This window comes from Gymnogyps californianus, chromosome 8 (assembly GCF_018139145.2).
Source record: "Gymnogyps californianus isolate 813 chromosome 8, ASM1813914v2, whole genome shotgun sequence".
Classification (NCBI taxonomy): Eukaryota; Metazoa; Chordata; class Aves; order Accipitriformes; family Cathartidae; genus Gymnogyps; species Gymnogyps californianus.
Window position 1 is genome coordinate 7,711,972 of NC_059478.1, and position 22,620 is coordinate 7,734,591.

General features: G+C 52.1%; 1 protein-coding gene across 1 annotated transcript; it reads left to right on the forward strand.

The window, feature by feature from the left end:
• Positions 1 to 477: 477 nt before the first annotated feature.
• Positions 478 to 16,943, forward strand: LOC127018892 (dimethylaniline monooxygenase [N-oxide-forming] 3-like). The gene is made up of 11 exons (XM_050900687.1): positions 478 to 857; positions 1,142 to 1,238; positions 8,324 to 8,548; positions 8,717 to 8,858; positions 10,728 to 10,916; positions 11,230 to 11,392; positions 12,868 to 13,010; positions 13,136 to 13,335; positions 13,464 to 13,822; positions 14,289 to 14,361; positions 15,187 to 16,943. Exons 1-11 carry the CDS (start codon positions 779 to 781, stop codon positions 15,524 to 15,526), a joined length of 2,010 nt encoding a protein of 669 aa, XP_050756644.1. The 5' UTR covers positions 478 to 778; the 3' UTR covers positions 15,527 to 16,943.
• Positions 16,944 to 22,620: the final 5,677 nt, after the last annotated feature.

Below are 22,620 nucleotides of genomic sequence, written 5' to 3' on the forward strand. Positions count from 1 at the left end.
GTCTGGACCCCACAGCCCTGGGCTCACTCAGGATCACGGCTGTGGGCACCGGGGAGCCTGGACGTGCTCTGGATCGCTGCGCCCTGTGAGCCTGGAGCTGGGGGCAGAGAGCTGGCCGCATCCACGCTGAAACCAGCCTGGGGCTGTTAACCCTTCCTGCCATAAACCCTTCCTGCCATAAGCATCTCTTGCTGCATCTGGGCCCTTTTGGACAGGAGCTGGATTAATTTCACCAAAACACTTCTCACTTGCTGTTTAACCTGCACCATGATTAAGCCTAAAGGAGGACTGACCTCATCAGTCTGAATATCAGGGCCCTGAGGGCACTCATGGGCTTTAACTGCCCCAAGTAGCCTCACCTGGGACACCCCACCCCCCCATCCACTGCCGGGGCCCAGAAGCCCCATATAAGCTCAGGTTGAGACACTCACCCTCTTCCTGAGCATTTTCCCAAGCCTTTGTCTGTATTGAATTTTGAGTAGGGAAGGTCCAGTTTTGACACCCTTCCTACTGAGTCTGGGTTTTTTCTTCTCAGGGGATAGCATGCCTCCCCAGTCCAGGAGAAGTGAGCTGGGGTTTTGACTAAATTCAGGCTGGATGGCACCTCGAAGGCTCCTGCTACGGTGGGCTGTGTGCTCCAACGCTGTCCTGGCCGAGCCTGAGTGCCTGCAGACCCAGCAAAGAGCTGTACTAACCTGAAAAGCAACCAGCAGACGCTGCTGTCCCATTACACATCCCTGGACTGACCGAGGCAGAGGGAGTGTGAGAAGAGCAAGCCATGAAGGGCAACTTCTGCACTGCTTGTGGAGGGCTCCAGGTTCTTTTGGAGCCCAGAGGCAGAATTAAAAATTTAACAGGTAAGTTAAATGATATCTTAATGCAAATGAACTCAACCCTAGAGGCAACATCTGCCATCAGCTCCTTAAAACCCGTGCGGAGGACAGGCCCTTCCCCTTGCAGGAGCAGGATAGTGGTGCAACGTAGCCAACCTGCATGGTGCTGCCTGCAGGGCTGGGAGCTGCAGGCTCCATGGGGGAGCCGAGCGCTCGGAGCAAGCAGCGTGAGCTATGTCTTGTAATGTCATGAGAGGCTTCAGAAGGGGATTTTTGATTTTTTTTTTTTTTTTTTTTTTTTCTGCCAGCTGCTGAGGAGCCAGAGATTATAAAGGGTCTGCAGCATTACAAAGGGTCTGCTGGGAAGGGAACAGCCTCAAGAGCAGAAGATGCTGCAGCAGCCCGGTGAGCCCCAGCACAAACTGCATCCCAGGCGTGGCATTACACATGCCCAGCAGGCAGCGTTTGGGCCCGGAGCAGCCTGCTACGAGACTGGGGGCTTTTCTGCCCCAGATACCCAAATATTTTAGGACTGCCTCTGTCAGGGTTTCCTAAGTGCCTGGCTCTTAGTCTCCTAGGCTGGTGATCCAGGGAAATCTAAGGGCAGGAGAAATTGGCTGTGAACGGAAACTGATGGTACAGGAACATGGGGAAAATACTCTTTGTGAGTTTGTTTGGGGCATTTAAAAGTAGTTACAGGAGCAGAAATGAGTGATTGCTTGCTTCGCTGTCTGGTCCCTGTGCACTTGGAGAGATTTATTGACTGGTAGCAGAAGATCAGATCCTCCTGTTCCAGATTGTCTGTACAACTGAACACTAATTATGGTTAATGGTTGTACTGAAGTGGATAATTTTTTTTCTAGCATGACAGCAAGAATAATATGATTTAGCAATATCCCTACAGCAAAAAGGCCAGAAACTGTTCTGAGGTTATTTCTGCAAGCTTTGCACAACAGGCTGAGCAATGGCAAGAAGACAATGGGAAAGGGCATTGGCATGGAAGGAAATCAGTCCCACTGATCCGGGTCTTGGGATGGGCTTAGCCAACAGAACTGCTTATGTGTCTGGGTGCAGGGGAGCTCTTGGGGCAGCAAGCCACAGTGGAACAGCCCCAGCAATGGTTTGCCATGCAAAGATGTTTTTCTCCAGCTTCCTAGGCTGCAAGGGGCTAATGAGTGCACGGAGCCGAGGTCTACTTGTGGGGAGGCATGTAGGGAGAAGTGACAGCCACATAGTCCTCTCCACCCCAAAGCTGCCAGCTCCTACTCAGTAGATGTGTGGTGGAGAAAAAGACGGCAGAAGTGTGTAGCTGTGTTGAAGTGCAGGTCCCGAAGAACAAGGGGGCTGTGTGGCACCCATTGCTGGTCAAAGAGTTTCGCTTTGTACCGTGAGGAATTTGGTGCTTTCACTTCAAAACCAATCTGATCCCTAGGACTGTCTGGGAATGGGGCATGGGAAGTATAGATGGGTTGTGGGTGCAAAGGTGAGCAGAAGAAATAATACAAGCATAAAGGCATCTTAGCAGTAGGGATATTGCTTTTGAATATGTGATATGGGGAAGTTATAAAATATATGAGTACATAAAACAGCTCACAGAGTCATGGGGTATGTGACCAAATATAACTTGGAGAAAGCAATCTACAGGGCAAATAAAATGTAGGCTAGCCATTCAGGCTGGGGCAGCAGTGATTTAGCATCCTGAAAGGGCAGAGCCAGCTAGAATGCGAGTGTAGGTATGAAAACCGGGATGCCAGGTGGGCTTTTGTGTGATAGATCCGGGCTTTGAATGGAAAAGGCAGCAGGATTTCACCTGTTGATTCAGCATTTCTCCCAGGTTGCCTGGCACAGAAATCAGACAAACTGGATCCTGTGTGTGATGCTAATGCCCGTTTAAGCATCTGGAGACATTTTGCTTTGTATGTGTGTTAAGTAATTCCAGTATATGACTGGGAGCTATAAATACTCCCATAGTGACAGTAGGATACCGCTTAGTAAAGCTTTATCAAAGCCAGGTTTAAAGCAGCCTGTATACAGGAGTCACAAGAGGGAGCTAGAGATGAACTTTAGGCTTTTCTTTAAGGTGTAAGAGGGTCAATTTTTTCCAGTTTTTTTTCTTCACAATAGGCATAAAGGCTAGAAATCTCCATTGTAAAGGAAGCTGATACTCCTCTTTAACAGCTTGCCCCTCGAAGCTGGGACTTGAGCAGTCTTGCCTGAGGCAGCAGGACCATCTCTCCCCAGAGCTGTTTTCCATGGTTTGAAGCTCTTTCCTCCCTTCTAGTTCAAAATCATCTGCAAACAAAGCTCTAAGTACCTGCCTGGCCGAGATTAAGACTTGTGGGTTGGTTTTTAAGGGAGCCTGCTTTCCCTGGCCCCTGCTCCAAGCAGCTCTCCAGGCTGCAAAGCCTTTTCACCAGCTGGGTCAGGAGCTCTTGGTGTGGGGAACACCCCTCTAGCCTTCCTGATGGCAGGCTGGGACCTTGGCACTTGGTCTGTCGCCAGGCTGAGGGGAACTGGGATGTGATCCCACTCCCACCTTCCGCTCTCCTTCCACCCTGCGGATGGGCTGCTGCAAGCTGGATGCTTCTAGGATGGTTTGCATGACTTCTCCTTTGGCATCCCTCACAAATGACCGTGTCCACAACCAATGTGTACACAGGGAGGAGAAATCAGTAAAAATCTCCCACCTGCAGCTGGGGTGGGTGCTCTGGAGTTGGGCTGCTGCACCCAGAGACCATCCCCTGAGCCTGTCCTCAGGGCTGGAGCAGCCTTTCAGAGAGGAGAAGGGACATTGTCTTCTTCAGGTGGGTTTCTTGTAACTGGCAATTAGCAGCCCTAAAACCATAATGAGGCAGCTTGATTCCCTGCTGCTGGGGAGCAGCGGTGGCCTGTGAAGAGAAAAGGGAGCTTGTGCTGGACCCTGGGAGGGCCAAGCATGAGGACCTGGCTGGATATTTTGCTCCTGCTCTGCCTTGGAGGAAGCAGCCAGGCTAGCGTTGAAGATGTCCAGTTTGCAAGAGCCCATCTCCTCTGGCTCCTGAGCACCACCTCATCCTGCCAGCCCTCGGCAATAGCAGCATCACGGGGAAGGCTTGCAAACTCTGGGTTTGCACCAACCCTGGGTCTTGTGATCTCCACCGGAAGAGATGGGACAAGAGCTGCCCAAGTGGAAAAGCAGTACTGGCGGTGCTGGGCTTGATTAGCCTTCCTTCTTTTGCAGCCTTCATCCCACTGAATGTCCTAAACCTATGGCAAGTTTCTCCACTGAAGCAAGGAGCGGATCCTTGCCTTTCCACGAGGCACTTGAGCAAAATGCAGTGGTTCAACCTGTGGATGGCAACTTGCAACTCCACTCGTCCATGCCACCGGGGCTGGAAGGCATGATGCAAGGACAAGCATGTGCCCGTGGAGGGTTGCTCTGGGGGTAGTCGCTGCCTTCCTGCTCCAGAGTGGTTAAACCAGATGCCTTCAGCTGGGTACCTTTCTCAGAGGACAAAAGGGAAAGCATGGTTAATTAGCAGGAATTATGTGATCCTTAAATCCACAAAACCTGTTCCAGGCAGGTGTGGTCACAAAGCACCCCGGAGCAGTTTTGTGCTAAGCCTTGAGCTGCTGGTGTCCTGTTCGCTGAACAAAGGCTGTGTTTGTTCCTTCTCTGGCAGGGGTGTGCAGAAAAACAGCTCAAACCTTGCAATCCCAGCCTGGGACCTCACCAAGACTTGGGGCTCCAAGCAAGGCTTGCACGTTTGTGATGGAGGACAGCCCTTTCCCTAGGGAGGTCCCTGCCAAAATACTGGCAGGGCAGGGGTAGGAGAAGCAGCCAGGAGGAAGGGGGTTTCTTGAGGGAAGAGTAACCATTGGGACGATTCCCACATTTGGGAGAAGATCCCATGGGTTGTCCATGTCTGTAGCGCCTCTGGCCCCAGGCGAGCTGCAGCAATCGCCACCAGCATGGCAGCAGCCCTCTGCATGGAAAGAGCTGTCTATCACTGGCCAGAGCAGTGCTTCACCTGGGTTGCGGTGAAGGCATTTGACCCACGTGTCCTTGTGGGCCTCTGCTCCTCCCTGCCAAGCTTGGAGCAGAGTAGAAGCCAGGTAAACACTTGGGCGCTTTTGTGCCAGGTGATTGCCCAAGGAAAGGACGATCCTGTGTGATACCCTGAAAGCCAGGTACCTTCGAGCAGCTTATGCTGCAACGGGGCGGCTGTGGCTTCCCATGAGGTTTCACCTGATGCTCTCAGTGGTTTCTGGGTGCTCTAAGGATCCTGCCTGCATCCAGACAGCACCTCTAGAAAATAGCACATGGGCAGGAGAAAAAATGAGGGAGGACAGAGAGAGGTTCTGCCTAAGGATGAATCCCAGAGAGGGCATAGAGATGGACTGGAGGTCTGCAGGACACCAAGCTCCAAGGCTGGGTGGTAGTGTAGGGGGAAAGAGTTTAGAGGAGAGATGTCTTTGAGATAGATGCAGTGAGATGTGTTATCCTGTTGCAACTGCTGTACCTAAAAAAGATTTCGTGGAAGGCATGGTGAGTTTTTTTGGTTGGTTTGTCCTTGTCTGGGAAGGTGACTGGTGAGCCATGAAGCTGAGGGTGACTGATGCCCTCGGAGCTCCCACCTCCACTGAAAGGCTGTGGATCAGAATAGCTCCCTAGGGAATGGAAAAACCAATTTTCAGGGCCAACAGGAGGGTTAAGGAGAGCAAAGAGATGCTGTTACGTGTGCTCCCCCATTGCAAGGCATTAGCTTCCTCTGGGGCACTCCATCCATCAGCCCCAAACCTAACGGGAATGGTCCTGCAGCCCTTTCCTGGAAGGATTTTGCTCACAAAAAAAAAAAAAAAAGAGAAGGGTGCGGAAAAGCAAATGAAAAATGTATCTTTAGCTATGTTCAAGAAAAACAAGAGCTGGCCAGGGAAGCGCTCAGACGTAATTAGTGCAGAGCAAATGCGAGGTGAATGTTCTTGTATACTGCCTCGCTTTGTGTAGCTCCAGCTGCGGATTTATTGTCCCCTGACCAGCCGTGGCTGCCACAGCGCTGCTGGCTGCTCTGGAGGGCTCTGCCCAGCCTCCCGCGCAGGGTGTTTCTCATTTCACACTTCAAAGATGGTTGAACAATGTAGCTGCACATCAAACGGCTGAGCAGAGCCCGAGGGATGCAGGAAGAGATCGCTGGCCCCACAGGAGTCGTGAGCGCCCATGGGGTGCAGGGCCCTGCTGCTCCCCAGCTGGGCCAGCGGCGCTTCCGGCAAGTTCGGTTCATCCCTGGTTGCCAACAGAGTCGGGAGCCCGGCTGCAGCTCTGCGGTCATGCTGGGTGGCGTGCTCCAACGAGATCAGAGGAGTCCCCAGGGACGTGCCCTCTGCGAGGCCAAAGGCTGCTCCTGGCTGGCACGGCACCCAGCTAGCCCCGGGCCAATCGCTGCGGTCAAGGCGCTGTGCAGGGGTTTATTCCCCTTCGGTACAGCGAGGGATCTTCCTCTTCCTGGCTGTTTTGATAGAAACGCTCCTTCGGGAAGCATCTGGCTCTTGCTGTGGGTGTTGTGTCACGTCCAGCGCTGCAGAGCCCAGTCCAGCCGAAGCATGAGCGGCACGGCACGTGGGCAAGCTGCTGCCCAGCCTTGCAGCCAAGGTGTGTGCCAAGCATCCCTCCAGCTGCTGCCTCAGGGAGCCTTTGCGGGCAGCAAAGGGATCAAAATTGGAGGATTTTTCACTCTCTGCTTTGCTGCCGCTAGCAGTGGGGGTTGAGAGTGGCTGCACGGGAACTGGCTGTGGTGGCCAGTGACCCCTACCCACCATCCGCACCGGCCCTCGGTTAATGAATATACATGTCGGTGCAGCAGCCAGCAGCCCTGATGGCAGCCAGGACAAACAGAGCTGCAATCACATGAGCTGTGCACGGGGCCGGGGTCACAGCACACACCAAGGCAAACGGTGCCATCGGCCTCTCATGGCTCCTGTCACTGCAGGTTGTCCTCAGCAGGATTCCCGTTGTCATGCTGTGACCCCCTCTGACCATCGCAGGAAACCACCTCCAGCCTCAGCCCTGCAGCTTCAGGCTGGAAGAAGGCAGGTTTTTGTAGGTGTGACTGCTTTTTCCCAACTGTTCTTGCTCATTTGGAGGTTAGGAGCCCTCTTCTGCTCTTGTTTTTCTGTAGTATATGATAAAAAGTCAAACAGGAGTTTGTAGATGTTGGGCAGAGCTACCTTTAGTGCCATTAGAAATGTTGAAGCTTTTGATTCCCCCCCCCCCCCCCCCCCCCCCCCCGGGATTTTTGAACACCTTAAGTTTTCTCCTTTTCTCTGCCTTCCCATACCCACAGTTCTCCTTTCCTTTGTTTTGCCTTTTTAGAGAGGGGAAAAAAATGTCCAAAATCTTTTTTTTTTTTTTTTTTTTCTTTTGAGGAAAATGGCAGCTGGGAAATGATGAGCCAAGAGGTCCAGGGCCTTTCCTCTTTCTGATGCATGACAACTGTGTCACTCTGGGTAAATGATTGACTCTTCCTGCACCTTTGTTCCCTCCCCTCTGCCTTGGGTTGACCTTTCCTATCCCCATGCCAGGACCAGGAGCAGGCGAGCTCTCTTGCTGTGCATTGCTCCTGGGTTTCACCTTCTGACAAATGTTTTAATTCATAGAAGTACTCCTCCTCCTTCAGGTCATGTCCTGCAGGAGAGGATCCACACCCCCTCTAGGCTGGGAATCCATAAAGCCAGCTTGGCAGTTTGTTTGTATTAAGTCAACTTAACTATGACTCCAAAGCTGTTCCCTTGGAAAGCCCAACCAATTTGGCAGATAGTGGAAAAATTAGTGATTTCATTCTTTTTCACTTTGGGTGTTCGATCATTTTTCTGGCATTCTCTGCTCTATTTTATTTCAAGTCATTTCAGCATGAATTAACAGTCCAGCTTAGACAGCTTTAGAGGCTTCAGCAACTTTCAAATGGTCATACTCCCAGCTGAACGGTTCGCCCCCAGGACCTGTCTGGCGGCAGGGGTTTGATGGATAAACTCACACAATGAGACTTAGATGAAGAGTGCAGAGGTGGATTGGGATTTGCAAACAGACTCCTCCGCACTTGCCTGCGCTTCGTCCTTCCCCGCAGATGTCCTCTGAGACACGCATGCCCCATTTATTAGAAGGGGGGAAAGCGGTCAGACGCTTTGAAGCGGAACCTGCCCGATGCCGGGGTGGCTCGTCCTTGGGGTGGCACTGCCGGCTGCCCTCTTTGCAGGGGAATAACTGCAGTGCTGGGGTGGAAGGATGGGGTGAGGTTGGGCAGCCTGGTCCTCCCTGCCGTTCTTCATGACACGGGCATTGCCGTGCCATTTTGGAGAGGGGTGTGTGTGCATGCATGTGAGAGACGCTGCTCGTCCCACAGGCCAGAGGTAGCTGCCGCTGCTCAGTGACCCTGGGCTCTATCTTGCAATAATTTCAGTCCACTTTATTTCCTAATTTAGGAGCTCTGCACCCACAGCTCCTCCTCATGTTTCAGTTCCAGGCTTGCTAAAGTCCAAACAGCGCAAGTCGCTCATCGAAACAACCCCTTGGCGCTGGCCCTGCCTCCCGTGCAACGCCGCATAAAAGAGCTTTGCTCTTTCGGGGGAGCTCCTCCTGAGCCGCTGATCCTCTCTGCGAGAGACCTCCTGGGTACCGGGGAAAGCTCTTCCACCCTGCCCAAAACTCTTACACACATACCTGGGGGCTGCACGGGAAGCAGGTGAGCAAGGATCAGCAAGAAACCCCCCCCGGGTTATTTAAGGAGCTGGGGAGGTTGTGCTGGGGAGGAGGTGCCCTGCTCCCGTGGGGCATTGCCGGGGGCTGCAGACCCACCCGGGTGAGCGTGCCTGTCCGGTCTCCGCTCTGCCACAGCCGCGTTCCCCCGCAGGCAGAACGGCATGGTGCGGCGCGTGGCGGTCGTGGGTGCGGGCGTCAGCGGCCTGGCGGCCACCAAGACCTGCCTGGAAGAGGGGCTGGAGCCCACCTGCTTCGAGCAGAGCGAGGACATCGGGGGGCTCTGGCGCTACACGGTGAGTGGCTTTGGCTGCCTGGTTGCAGAGCTGGCTGGGGAAACGTGTGTCCTCCGGGCTGGGAGGTTGCACCCTGCATGCCTGCACCTACTTGCTCTGCTCTGATGGCTGCATGTGGGAGGGCTTGACTGGTTCAACAGAGGTCCCCAGGTCCCCTTACCCTGGGGACAGCCCAGCCATCCCCTGGCTCGCTGAGCCACCTGCTTCAGCCAAGTCAAGTCCCCTCTGAACTGCCATCCTCGTTCCTTTAGGGACGGAGGGAGCCGCCAGCTTCTCCGCAGCTAAGGGGCTGCAAACCCCTTGGGGCTGCACTGAGGACATGCTCCTGCTCCCCTTAAAGCCCCTGGAGATAGGGATGGCTCCAAAATGCAGGTCTTCAGGCCATGCAAAAGTCACCCCATGGAGCAGTCACCCCACCTTGGGGAGCACTCACTGCTGTTCGGGGTAGCTCTCAGCGTGCTTTGATGTAGTGGCCGTGCGCCACGGAGCCAAAAAGGAGCCTGAATGAATAATTAGAGGGTCGGACCCAGAGCCATCTTGTGCCATGTGCCTGCTGGCAGGCTGGGGCCAAGGGGATGGTTTGGGGCGTGATCGTGGTTGCAGGAGCAGCTTGGGGTGCCATTAGGGAAAGGAATTGAGGCTGCGTGAGTTAAATCCCGGGGCAGAGGGGGAGGGCAGAAAGCTTGTTCTGGGTGATCTGAAATGTTTGATTAATCTCAAAACCTGGACCACATGTTTTCTGTCTTTTCTGGGGAAGGCTCCAGTGAATTCCTCCAGAAATTTTGGCAATACTTCTTGATATTAATGGAGAATTTCAGAAAAGAATGTCTCACCATTGACGGGAAAAGTAAAAAGTACTTCAGCTCCTTATCTGGCTTGGGATTTTTTTCTTTTATTGAAAGCTGGTAATCTTTTGGCCACCTCAAATATGGATTTTTCCAGTGCAGAAACCTTGCTGCTTTTTTCCCAGCTCTGTCCTGGCATCAAAGCCATCAGGAAAGGGAATGCATTACATGTGTTTTGTGCTGTTAAGCGCCAAGTGTCAAGGCAGACATAGCAGGTACCCCCCTGATGGGGACAGGACAATGCATGGGGCTGGCCACTTTGGGCAGGACTGGACCAGGCCAACCTGGGCCCCACTGCATGCATGGTGGTCTTGGGGATTTCGGCAGATCGCCCATGTCCTGCCCTTCTAGATGTCAGCGGGACGCTGGCTGGCACGGGCATTGCTAGTGGTAGGCACAAGCCTCCGTCCGTGTCCCTGGCCAGACCTGCCCCGTGGTCGCATAAAGCGAGGGCAGCCAAGCCACTGCATCAAAGCAAATGCACCCAGCCGGGCTTCTGCCTTCACTTCTGCAATCGCCAAGACCGCGCACACAAAGGAGCAATGTCCAGGAGTGCCCACGGGATTTTGGAAGATTTACAGGCAGACCAGGAGGAAGCTGGGTACTGGGAGGTGCCATGTTACTAGTCTCCTGTGAGAGTTTGCATGTGTTCATGTGCACAAGTGTAGCTGTGTCACACCTGACCTCCTGAGGCTTTCTGGACATGCAGTGGAGAGGCTCTGGCATGGTCCTTCCACAGGGCTCCCTTCCCCTGAGGTTTTCACTTTCCTTGGCAGATGCGCATGTAACAAGCTCCTAAATGCCTTGGGCGATGCAAACACTCCTCCCAGCCTGTTAGGACACTTCTGTGCTCATAGGGGGTTATTTGGTTATTGCACTTGATGGCTTTGCCATTTTTCTCTGGCTCCAGCCTAGAGGTGGAGGCCAGGGGCTGATGGTATCTGGAGGAGTCGGTGCAGGGCTTCAGGACAGGCAGGGGTGACGTCCCCCCTAACGGGACATGTCCACTCTCCTCTCCCTCCAGGACCAGGCAGAGGAAGGCAGAGCCAGCATCTACCGCACCGTCTTCACCAACTCCTGCAAAGAGATGATGTGTTACTCTGACTTCCCCTTCCCTGATGACCACCCCAACTACATGCACAACGCCAGGCTCCAGCACTACATCTGCAAGTACGCCGAGCACTTTGACCTCCTCCGGCATGTACAATTCAAGGTAAAAAGCCTGGAGTGGAGAAGGGCAGCGAGTAGCAGGGAGACCTGGGCGGGAGGGACATCGCCTCTGTGCCCAGGTCTCCCTGCCACAGGGAAAATCCTGGGAGAAAATATTCTGGGGAAAAAAATTCCTGGTTTTGTTAAAGCAGGTCTCATCAGCTCCCCTCTCTGTGCGCTCCCCAGAGCTGCTGGCATGAAATCGCAGGGGCAAACGTCCCCTGGGCTCCCCGGGACCTCTGAATCCCACTGACTCCCTAAACCTCTCGGTCTGCTCTGCAGGCACCCATGGATCTCTTTCTTTTGTTTCCTTTAAGACCCTGGTCACCAAGGTTAAAAAACGCCCTGACTTTTCTGTGATGGGGCAATGGGAGGTGGTGACCCAGAGAGACGGGAAGGAAGAGACGGCAGTTTTTGATGCTGTTATGATTTGCTCTGGGCATCACGTCTACCCAAACCTCCCCCTCACTGACTTCCCAGGTAAGATGCGCGTGTGGAATTCATCCACTGGGACACAGCCGAGCAAATACCTTCCATCACAATGTTCTTCCCTGAAAAAAATGCCTTTTCAGCATTAAAAGGAGAGCAATATTTTTGGGGATGGGGGTCCATTCAGGAAATCAAAACCTTTTTTTTTTTTTTTTAAAGAAAAAAGACTCAGTATCCAAACTAATCAAAGCAGGGACAATGCTAATCTTTCCTAGACAAAATTATTTCAGGCTGTTTCCTTTAACAGAAGGTTTTTCATAAAAGGATTTTGTAAAACACTTTTTTTTTTGGCATTTTCCCATGATTTCTAGTACAAACATCATGTGCATTACCCGACAGCCTTTGCCTCTGTCGTGGTTTAACCCCAGCTGGCAACTAAGCACCACACAGCTGCTTGCTCACTCCCTCCTGGTGGGATGGGGGAGAGAATCAGAAGAGTAAAAGTGAGAAAACTCGTGGGTTGAGATAAAGACAGTTTAATAGGTAAAGCAAAAGCCACGCAAGTAAAGCAAAAACAAGGAATTCATTCACCACTTCCCATCGGCAGGCAGGTGTTCAGCCATCTCCAGGAAAGCAGGGCTCCATCATGCATAGCCATTACTTGGGAAGACAAATGCCATCACTCCGAATGTCCCCCCCCTTCCTCCTTCTTCCCCAGCTTTATATGCTGAGCATGACGTCCTATGGTATAGAATATCCCTTTGGTCAGTTGGGGTCAGCTGTCCCGGCTGTGTCCCCTCCCAACTCCTTGTGCACCCCCAGCCTCCTCGCTGGTGGGGTGGGGTGAGCAGCAGAAGAGGCCTTGACTCTGTGTAAGCACTGCTCAGCAATAACGAAAACATCTCTGCATTATCAACGCTGTTCCCAGCACAAATCCTAAACATGGCCCCATACTAGCTACTGTGAAGAAAACTAACTCTATCCCAGCCAAAACCAGCACACTCTCTCTGTGCACAGGCACATTATTGGGAAAATACTTTCTCTCTGGCAAGAAATATTTGGTGCTGGGGGTCTTTTTGGAGGACACAGGCTTGAAGCACCGGCTGGTCAGGAAAACTCCCCTTGGGTCCTTTGACATCTTCTCTTTTTTTAAATAAAAGCTGCTTCCCTGTTGCTCACTACTGCAAAGGTGTAAAGCCACACCGAGGGGATGGAGTGTGGCTGTCCAGGTGCCTCAGGGCAATGTTGGGGTTGCAGTAGTACTCTTTTGGGGTACAGAAATACCATGCAAAGGTATCCTGTGCTTGCACACTATTTCTGTTTAAATATTGAATGAAGCCAGAGACCGATCTCATCTGACTATGGGTCTGCAGCATCCCTCTGTGTACAGGAGACATCTGCTACTGTGAGAAATGCTCAGATGGATGCTCCAGCAGCGTCTGCGGGAAGGGGAGATCCCAAAGCCAGCACTGCCTCTCCCTTTCACTCCTGTGATGAATTACAACCCTTTCTGTTCTCCTCCCCAGGAATACATAAATTTAAAGGCTGCTACTTCCACAGCCGAGAGTACAAGGAGCCAGAGAAGTTCAGAGGGAAGAAGGTGCTGGTGATAGGCTTGGGCAACTCTGGCTGCGACATTGCTGTGGAGCTCAGCACCATAGCATCACAGGTATGGGGACCTGCACCAAAGTCATTGGGGAAAGGGGGGTGCCCATCTGCTTGAGCATGTGCCACAGCCCTGGGGGCTCACAGCCATCATGGAGGTGGCTCACCCCTGCCTGGCCATCCCCCCAGGTCTACCTGAGCTCCCGAAGTGGATCCTGGGTGATGAGCCGCGTCTGGGACAACGGCTACCCCTGGGACATGCTAGTCATCACTCGTTTCCGGACCTGGCTGGGGAACGTCCTCCCCAGGGCACTCAGCGACTGGCTGTACGTGAGAGGCATGAACCGGTTCTTCAAGCACGAGAACTTTGGCCTCATGCCACAGAACAGGTACGCACGGGGCCATCCATTCCCAAACCCCCCAGGGATGCTGGTTCTGGACAGGGCTGGACCGTGCCTATCCTGGGCCGGCAGCAGAAGCCACCTCTGTGACAGCCCCACCACCTTTGCCCTTGCAGAACTTCCCGCAAGGAGCCAGTGTTCAATGATGACCTCCCGAGCCGTATCGCCTGCGGCGTGGTGGTGATGAAGCCGAATGTGAAAGAGTTTAGAGAAACATCCGTCTTGTTCCAAGATGGGACTGTGCAGGATGACGTTGATGTGGTAGTCTTTGCCACTGGTTACAGTTACTCCTACCCTTTCATGGAGGATGATTCCATCATCAAAAGCAGGGACAATCAGGTCACCCTCTACAAAGGCATCCTCCCTCCTCAGCTGGAGAAGCCAACCCTGGCAGTCATTGGGCTGGTCCAGTCCCTTGGACCCATCATCCCAACGGCAGACCTCCAGTGCCGCTGGGCAGTCAAGGTGTTTCAGGGTAGGTGGATGGACGTGTGCTGGGCAAAAGCCTATTTTCTGGCAATGGGAAGTAGCATTTCCCAGCAGCAATGTGCAGGTTCAAACTGAAAATCAGGGCAGTGCCTGAGTGCTGAAGAACACAATGGAGTTTGGCCAGAAATACCAATAATGGGACTTCCCTGTGATGGCGTGCCTTGCACTGTGGGAGCAGGTCACTTCTCAGCCCACTGCAGACAGCAATGAGGTCCCTGTGGTGGGGCTGCCTGGGGGAGAAGAGCCTCTTGGGCATCACTACACACCTTAAAGGGTAGGGGAGCCAGTGTTGTCACATCCTCAACACCCAAGCTTGACCCAAGCCCAGATCTTGACACCAAAGGGAAGAGAGGCACCCAAGAGCTCAGCTGATCCCTGCAAACCCCACCTGCTGCAGGAGGGATCTCCTGGGCATCGTCCCCCTTTGCTGATCCTCTTCCTGCTCTTTCCAGGGCAGTGCACGCTCCCCTCAGTCAGCGAGATGATGGATGACATTGATGAGAAGATGGGGAAGAAGCTCAAGTGGTAAGTGCAGCTCATGGGTCTCCCTGTGCTGGTAGAAGAGCCCTGCCATCGTCTCAGCCCCAAGTAGGCTGGATGCGGGTGCTGGGTGAGCTGCCATGGGGGCAGTTTGTGAGCAAGGCAGCTCCATCCAAGGAGGTCCTTTGAAAAGCCCTGTTCATGTCTCGGACAAATTAACCCACAGGCGGACCCTCTGCCCTGAGGAAGCTCCAACCAGCTCACTGGTGTCGGTGGATATATTTCCACCAGCCCCACAGAGGCCTGAATCAGGCAAGTTTGAGTGGAAAATTCATGATGGAAATATTTCCTATCTAAAAATGCTCATTTGCCATCACTGAGTGTTATCAGGCCGAAAAAGCATTTCTCATACACAATCAGGGTGAGGCCCCAGTAGAAATAGAACATTTCTATCATTATTCTTCAAAGTGACACTTTTTTGTTTCATAAAGTCCATGAAGTGCCTTGCTTTCCCCCTCTCCGAGTCTATCGGATATTATAGTGAAGCAACACTTTAAAAATACAAAGATAACCAGTGAAAGCTGAACCTGGCCCAAGCAATGTTTTCTTTTGTTTTTAGAAACTGTTGCATTGTAGGAAGTTTCAAAACGCAATGTTTTCTTGTGAGCCAGATTCCTCCACTAACAGCAGCAATGATGCATGTCCCCTGGAGCTGTGCCCCCCCAGCCAGCTCTGCTCCCCAGCTTTGGCAGGGGAGAGCAGGGGACAGATTCTGCCTTCACTGTGCTTAAAGAAAAAAAAAATAAAAAAGAATAAAGGGAAAAAACTAAAGCAACCCCTATTTTCCTCTCCTCTCTCCCCCCCCCGAAGGTATGGGAGCAGCACCACGCTGCAGATGGATTATATCACCTACATGGATGAGCTGGCCTCGGCCATCGGCGTGAAGCCCAGCGTACTGAAGCTCCTGCTGACGGACCCCCGGCTGGCCCTGGAGGTCGTCTTTGGCCCCTGCAGCCCCTACCAGTTTCGGCTGATGGGCCCGGGGAAGTGGAGCGGGGCCAGAAAGGCCATCCTCACCCAGTGGGACCGAACGCTGCAGGCCACGCGGACGCGTGTCACCCCCGCCACCCCCACTGCTTTCCCCTGCCTGGCCGTGCTGGGGGTGCTCTTCTTCCTACTCCTCCTCTTCCTCGCTGCCCTTTACTGCTAGGGGACCGCAGGGGGACGTGGCTGGGAGGGGGAGGGATGCAGGAGTACAGAGCTGTGTGCGTGCGTAGGATGCTTTCTCCTGCTAGGCTATGTGTGCTGCTGCCCTGCTCATAACCCTGAAAATAATGCATCAAGAGATCCCTAAAAAATGGCATTAATAAATCGGGTGCCATCTCCATGCCTGGTAAATTTGGGAGGTTTCTCAGTTGGGGCTATGAAAGAGTAAATACCAGCCCCAGGAAGTAATGTTGGTTATTTTGTCCCTCTAAATGTGTTCAACTAGTGGTGCATTGCTACATGTCTTTAAATCTCCCTGTCTACTGTCTCTCTTTCCAGGGAAAACTGCACTCAACGTGTTTGGTTTTTCAAGAAAAGTTTTGGTGTAAAGCTTGTGCTTTCACTAAAATGAGCTTGCCTGAATTGGCCCTTTTGAAAAATAATTTTCATACAAGTAAAGAAAAACATCTACATTTTTCTCCAGTAGGGAAAGATGCCCAAATGAAAAAAAATTCAGATTAAAATATCGAGAGGAATACTCTGGCATATAAATAAATGGCCTACCAGCTCTCAGAACAACATCTGGACTTCACTGGAACGTGTGAGCATTCGAAAGCTGAGATGAACCGTGTCTGCTGGCCAAAATGCCTGGCCCAGCCAGGGCTGTGTAACCCAGCGCCGTGGCTCCTGCAGCCGTGGCGAGAGCATCTTTAGAGAGATCCCTCTCCGAGCTGCTTCGCTTCCTGTCGGGCATCACCGTCCCTGCAGTGACAGCTTGGCTGGGCACCCGCGCCTTGGCTCGCCCCCCTCTGTGGCCACCCCCAAGGTTTGTCCAGGGGTGACAGGGACATGCCACCTGCCCGATTGGCCACCCTGGGGGGGGCAAAGCCTCCAAGTTTCACCCTCACCTGAGCAAGTGGGGAGGAGCTGGACTGATCGTGGCAAGCTGCCGAACTCCTGATGTGGCCAGATCCTGCGGGCTTTTTCTTTGCATCCATCTGCCGAGGGTGGAACCAGCCCATGGTGTAATTTTGGTGCTCCCCAGGAAACACTCTGCCTGTGGGCAGCTGCAGGCATCTCGGCTTTTCTCCTCCATACAGCAATAACTTATAGCTTTGTAAAATGCTCCATGGTTTTATGAAAGACACCATGTAAATGCAAAATAATATCATTACCGTGAGCACTAGCCCTGGAAATGAGATTACGGGACGCCTGCCATTCCCTTTTCAGTGTCCCTACCCAAGTGCTCTGCTAACATGCTTCTTCCTACCAGGAGATGAAGAGGTTTGCCTGCTCTTATTTCTTCCAGTCCAAATGATGTGTACCTGTGGTGGGAAGGAATCCCTTTGTACGACTGCGGTCCAACTCAAAAGACCTCAGATGCACCGTCTAGCTTAAACACAAATAAAAATATAGTGGCATCATCTGATCAGTTTTTTAAATTCTTTTGCAATTAACAAGCTGTGCGTGGTGTCTCGCTGTGATTTTTCTTTCTAGCTGATGACGGCAGCCTTGTTAACCAGCTAGGACACAGACCGCAGTGGTGGGGGATGTCACTGCTTACCTTGTGCTCAGCTTGTGGGGTGCTGGCAGGAGCCAAGTCAAATGCGATGGGGGCCAGGAGCCCTTGCCTTTTGGAAGCCAAAGTACCAGGTTATGTGAAAAGAAAGGGCAGCGGGGAGAACAGGCAGCTGTCGGTGCTGGGAGCTGTGGGATGCACTGGGGAGGTGTCGGGGTGCCAGCGAGGTGAGCAGAGATGATGTCAGGGAATGAATGAAGAGGGTTTGTGGGGTGCTGGCAGGGCAGCCCCCTTTCCCCAGGGGCAGTCAATAAATGGACATGGGCCAGGCTACCACAGGGGCTCTCTGGGCCTGGCTTACATCTGCAAAATGGGTTGAATGACCTCATCATTATCCAACATGAGGTCACGGCCTGTGTCTGCGCTGCTGAGAGCACACTGGCTGTACCGCTCTTCCCTGGGCAGATTGCAGGGTGTTACTGCTGGCCAGAGGATCACGGGGAAGCTGTACCCAGCTCCTATTTTTGACTTCCTCTGTTCTGCAGCTCTTCTCATGTGTGCAAAACCACCCTGGGACCAAAACCCCAAACCCAACAGCATCTCTCCAAATGAGGTTACCACGGGGTAGTCCTTTGCAGAGCAGAGACATGCGTCCCATGTTTCCTTTTACACCAGCTTCCACCTTCCTCTGCTATTCGAACAATTAATTATTCTACACACGCAAAACCAGTAACCACCCATGATACTTTCACTCATTACCGGTTTGCTGCAAAAAGCCAGAATTTTAGCCAACTTGACGTTGCTACTGCTGGATGTCTTGGGTATCCTTGATGCAGCCCTCCACACCAGCCCACTGGGAGGTTATTATTATTATTTTTATTTAAAAAAAACCCAAACAACAAAAAACACCAGTAGGTTTCTTTCCTTGCCCCAATAATTACAAATAATTCCTCTTGTGGGGCAATGGGACTCTTCTCCTCTGGTAGTCATGGTGGACAAACCACCCTGTCCCTTAAAGGGCAGTGAATTCTGCCAGGAGGAAGCACTGGAGAGCCAGTATTGCTTTAGAAAAGGCAGATATGGGGTGACTGGTCTTAGGATTTGCCTGTCCCAGGTCTGATTCAGATCAAGATATTCATTAGGAGCAGCTATTGCCAGGTTATTCTGCGTGTCACCGCTCCTGTTCCCAGATCCATGTTGTATGGACTAAACTGGAGGTCCCAGGCTCTTTTCTTTCCACCATCTGAGGTCAATGTGTCACTTCTCCTTCCAGTCAGAGGGGACAAAAGGGGCAGAGCTTGGCTCACAAGCTCCCCCAGCAGCATCACGTCTCCTTGCTGCACCATTCTGTGTTGTTGTCTCTCCTCCTGCCATCCACCCTCTCGTGCCATCAGTCCATTTGCTTATTTGCAGTCTGGCTGCCTTGGCCATGGTGGTCTGACCTCTCCCAACCCTGATCTCACCAGCTGGGTGAAGCTCTCAGAGAAATAATCCAATACTCTGCAGAACAATTTCCTCATAAAAAAATAATTTCCAGAATATAAATAGGAAACACCAGCCAGTGGGGCTCACCTTCAGTGGTGCTGAGCAGCCCCAAGGCCCCAGGACCACCTGTGGGTGCTCTGCAGCTTCTCAGACCAATTAGCAAGCCAAGGCATGAGCCAGTCAGAGCTCCTCTATCAATTTAATCTGGAAAGTTCCCATTTAAACTGATGGAGAAGTGGTGCTGCAAAATCTCCTCAGTTATCTCCAAATGTCAGCTAACAGCTTGTCTCTGCTGTGGAGATAAGAGAAAACTTGACGGCCACTCCAAAAGCAAGCATGAAGCTGTGTGTGAGGTGCTGGAGTCTCCATCACCAAAGGTTTTTAAAATGGGTGAAGGAAACAAGGTGGTAAAGGTCAGTTAGAGCTGCTTTTGGAGGAGAAGATGGGTCAGATGTTCCTGAGATCCCTTCCCATCCTATCTCCTAGGGTCTGGTGAAGCTATCAGAGATGAAAGAAGATCTGCCAGCTGATGTGAGCTAATGCAGCTCCACAGTGCCTGTGCTGGCTCCTCAGCAAGGTACTTCTGAGTGGTCTGAGAGTAGCGCCTTGCTTAGTGTTGGGGGGTTTGTCCTCTTAAAAAAACTAGTTTCTGGGAATAAATGTACAAATGTGCTCCCAGGTGGGAGGCTGGGGTGGTGCAGGAGCACATCTCTGTCTGAATTAGGAGTGCTGCCATGTCCCCGTGCTGGGGGACAGGAACGTCAGCCACGGGCACACCTCTGCTGGAGATGCTCTCGGAGAGGTGGCAGGAATTGAAAGCATTCAAACTGCCTGGCCTGGAAGCTTGGTCAATATTTACAGAAAGGGGTCAGCTGCACTGACTGAATTTTTGAAAACCCTTGAAGGCTGAGGGATAACTTCACCTGGTGGGGGGGTGGCAGGAAGGCACCTTCTGGTTGGGCTGTGCACGTCTTAACCATGTGCTCTCCAGACAGCTCTTCCTTACAATTATTTGCTTACAAGTTACCTTAACTGTAACTCCTGTTTGCTCTGATAATCTCTGCAGTGGTTCTGTTTTATTACCTGTGAAATGACAGAGAGAGACCCCTTAACGCTGAGGTTTGGCTCAGAACCGCTGAGGAGGGTCTAAAGCCCTTCCTAGTGCTGTGTGTTATATGGGTGCATCTCCCATGGCACTTGGGCAGCATATGTGTTTATCTGCTTTGAGACCTGCTACAAAGGCATGGCGAGCAAGGGAGGGCGTATGTGTCCATCAGGGTTGTTCTTGTGAAGATTTTTGAGCAGTTGTCTGGGGAAGCTCTTAAATGTACATTTTAAACCCTCCAAAAGCAAGAAGTCAAAAACTGCAGTTCTTCAGGCTTTATTAACACAATAGGTTTAACAAGGGCAGCAGCTTTCTCTTGACAAATTCCACAGGTTACATGCCTGGAAAACACGGTGACCTATTATTAAATCAGGTTAAACTTTGCCACGTATGTTGGAGTAAAACGCTTGCGCCCTCCATGCAGAGACCTCCTTGCCTAGCAAGCAAATCCCTCTCCCATAGCAGCTCCTACAGCCCGTGTCTGCTCCGGCACATCCTTTGGGTCTCCTTAACAGTGATGTCTCTTGAGAGGTTTCAGGAGGAGTTCAAGATATTGAATGTACCTAGCTCTGATCAAAAAGAAACGTAAGTGTCCTGCTAGTGTTTGTCACTGGCAGTGTCCTCTATGTGCTGGGAATAGTAAAGTAAATAGGAAAACAGCCCCTGCTGCTTGGGGTAGAGGTTTTGTCTTTTTTTTTTTTTTTTTTAAGCAGGAAATTGCCTTTTGGTCTTGGGGCCAAAGCATAAGCAATTTTTTCAGGGCCAAAATCCAGGCTCTAAGAAATGGGGGGAAAAATACATTTTTTTTCCACCAGCAGCTGCTTGCAGCCTCCATTCACCTCATGGATTGCCATATCCCACAGCCTCGTGGGAAGCGGTGGGAGGCAACAGCCACCTTTGGGGCAGCCTCACCTCCACGTGCAGTAAAGAAATGGTGATTAAAGCCGTCTGGTCAGTAAGGGGAGGCAGTGATAATATTGGAGAGGGGAAAAGTATGTGTTTCACTGATGAGCCCAGACCCCACATCCTATCAGCTCCTGGGCATGTGTGGCGGCAGCAGCAGCTGCTTGATGGTGAGCACCCTGCTTTGCTTAGAGACTGGCTTAGCAAGAAACTCCACTTTTTTTTCTTTTTCTTGTCCCCCTTCACCATAACACACACCAAAAGCTGCTCACACAAGCCTAGAAAACAGCAAAGCAGGCTGTGCTGAGACTTGTTTGTACATAGATTTGCCCCTCCTTGGCTTAAAGTGTTATTTTAAACAGAGATGATAAAACTAGTGCCAGAGTTTTGCAGAGAAGGTGCCTTTCCCATCTGATTAAGACTAAATGGATATATTAAGTTTCTCCTTCCCCTTACTTTAAAGATAAAAAGCCCATTGCAGAGCCCAGGCTTGCGCCACGGTGCCAGGGAGCTTTGCTTCTCAAGGGGAGAAGGGGCTCACCAGCGGGCAGGCGTGTGAGCATCCTGCTCCTGGTTCTCGACCTGAGCCACCACCAGTTATTTACTGCTCCTGGCTCTCCCCGTGGTCCCCCATGACTGATACACCCCTGGCATCTAACGGGGCTTGTGACCCAGCATGTGAGGACACGGACAAACCCGGCTGTTTGGTGTCCCAGGCTGGGTAGAGGGAAGGTGATAAAACAGTTCCCCAAATTATGTGCCCCCAACTTGGCCTCACTCTATCCCCTGGTGAAAGCCCATTTCTTCCAGCAGTTTGTGTGCACGACGGTGATGGCAGGGTCCCCCTGCCCTCCACGACGGGGTGGCAGCAGATCCCGCTTGCTCAGAAATGGGGACAGGGACCTCTGCGTCCATGTCCGCTCCTCTCTTTGCAACAACAGAAGTTCATGGGGACTGGCCCAAGGATACCAAGGGATGCTCTGCTTGAATGTCAAGCCATGAAGGCTTTTTCCAGCCCTGAGAACATATAAAAACCCACTGATGTGTTGTCTATTCTAGTCTATTCTCTTCTCTGCTCTGCTCTGCACAGAGTGTCCCTCGAGAGAAGCTGGAGAGATGGGTCCCAGGATGCCATCCCCTGCTGTGCCAGCAGCAGAGGTGAGTAAAGCCACCAGAATTGCCCTGTGTGTTTCCAAGGGCTTTTCAGCGCCCTGGGCATGCATGTGCATAATTACAGTAATTACCTCCCTGCTAGCGCACTGTCCAGCTCCGCTAATAGTTTGTTCTGCGTACCTGGTCCAGACTATCGCAGGGGTATGTGTGGAGGGGAACACCACAGACCTGAGGCAGATCACAGGAAAGTGAGTTTTAATCCCAGGGCACTGAGGCTTTGGAGGTGTTTCTACCCTAGACTCATGTGGTACCACTCACTGTATCTCGTCCTGCACCTCCAGACCAGATTCCCCATCAGGGATGGCCAGAGCCACCGCTGCTGTAAGCAGCTGCAGCAAAGGCATCTGGCCCCATTTCTATGCCAGTAGCTCATCTACACCAAAATACAACTTGTTCTTTTAGAAAGCTTCCCTGAACTGCCCTCCCAAAAGCACTAACACAACTCCTGGGAAGTTGCCACAGTGTCCCTCTAACTGCGAGTCACTTGGATGCCTGCTGGGAAACCCAGAAAAGCAGGAGCATACAAAGAGCAAAATATTTGCCTTTGTCGATTCCCTACTCTTTTTTGCTGAGTGCTGGCAAGCATCTTTGCAGGTGCAAGGTTTTGTGCATCTGGAGAAGAGTCCAGTGGGAGGGAGAGCTGGAAGACGTAGCCTGTGCAAACCCCAACAGCGTCAAAGATGTGCAAGGCTTGTTGCCCATTTGCCTCGGTAACCATGTCCCATTGGCCTGGGAGAGCAAAATCTGAATGTTTCTTCATGCTGCTGACAGTGGTCTGAAACCTGAACTCAAATGATTGAGTTCGATTTCACAGGCTCCAGCCCCTGCAAGCACGTCACTCTTGGCCACCACTCACCGAGCTGTGCTGGAGCATGGCCGGCAAAGCCAGCCCCAGACTAGGCATGTGCTCCGA

Excerpts from the sequence above, each read along its gene's own strand:
- LOC127018892 (XM_050900687.1), top strand. The coding sequence starts at position 779 with ATGAAGGGCAACTTCTGCACTGCTTGTGGAGGGCTCCAGGTTCTTTTG. Across the intron at positions 858-1,141 it reads CAGAATTAAAAATTTAACAG|CTGCTGAGGAGCCAGAGATT; the intron begins GTAAGTTAAATG and ends TTTTTCTGCCAG. Across the intron at positions 13,823-14,288 it reads GGCAGTCAAGGTGTTTCAGG|GGCAGTGCACGCTCCCCTCA; the intron begins GTAGGTGGATGG and ends TGCTCTTTCCAG.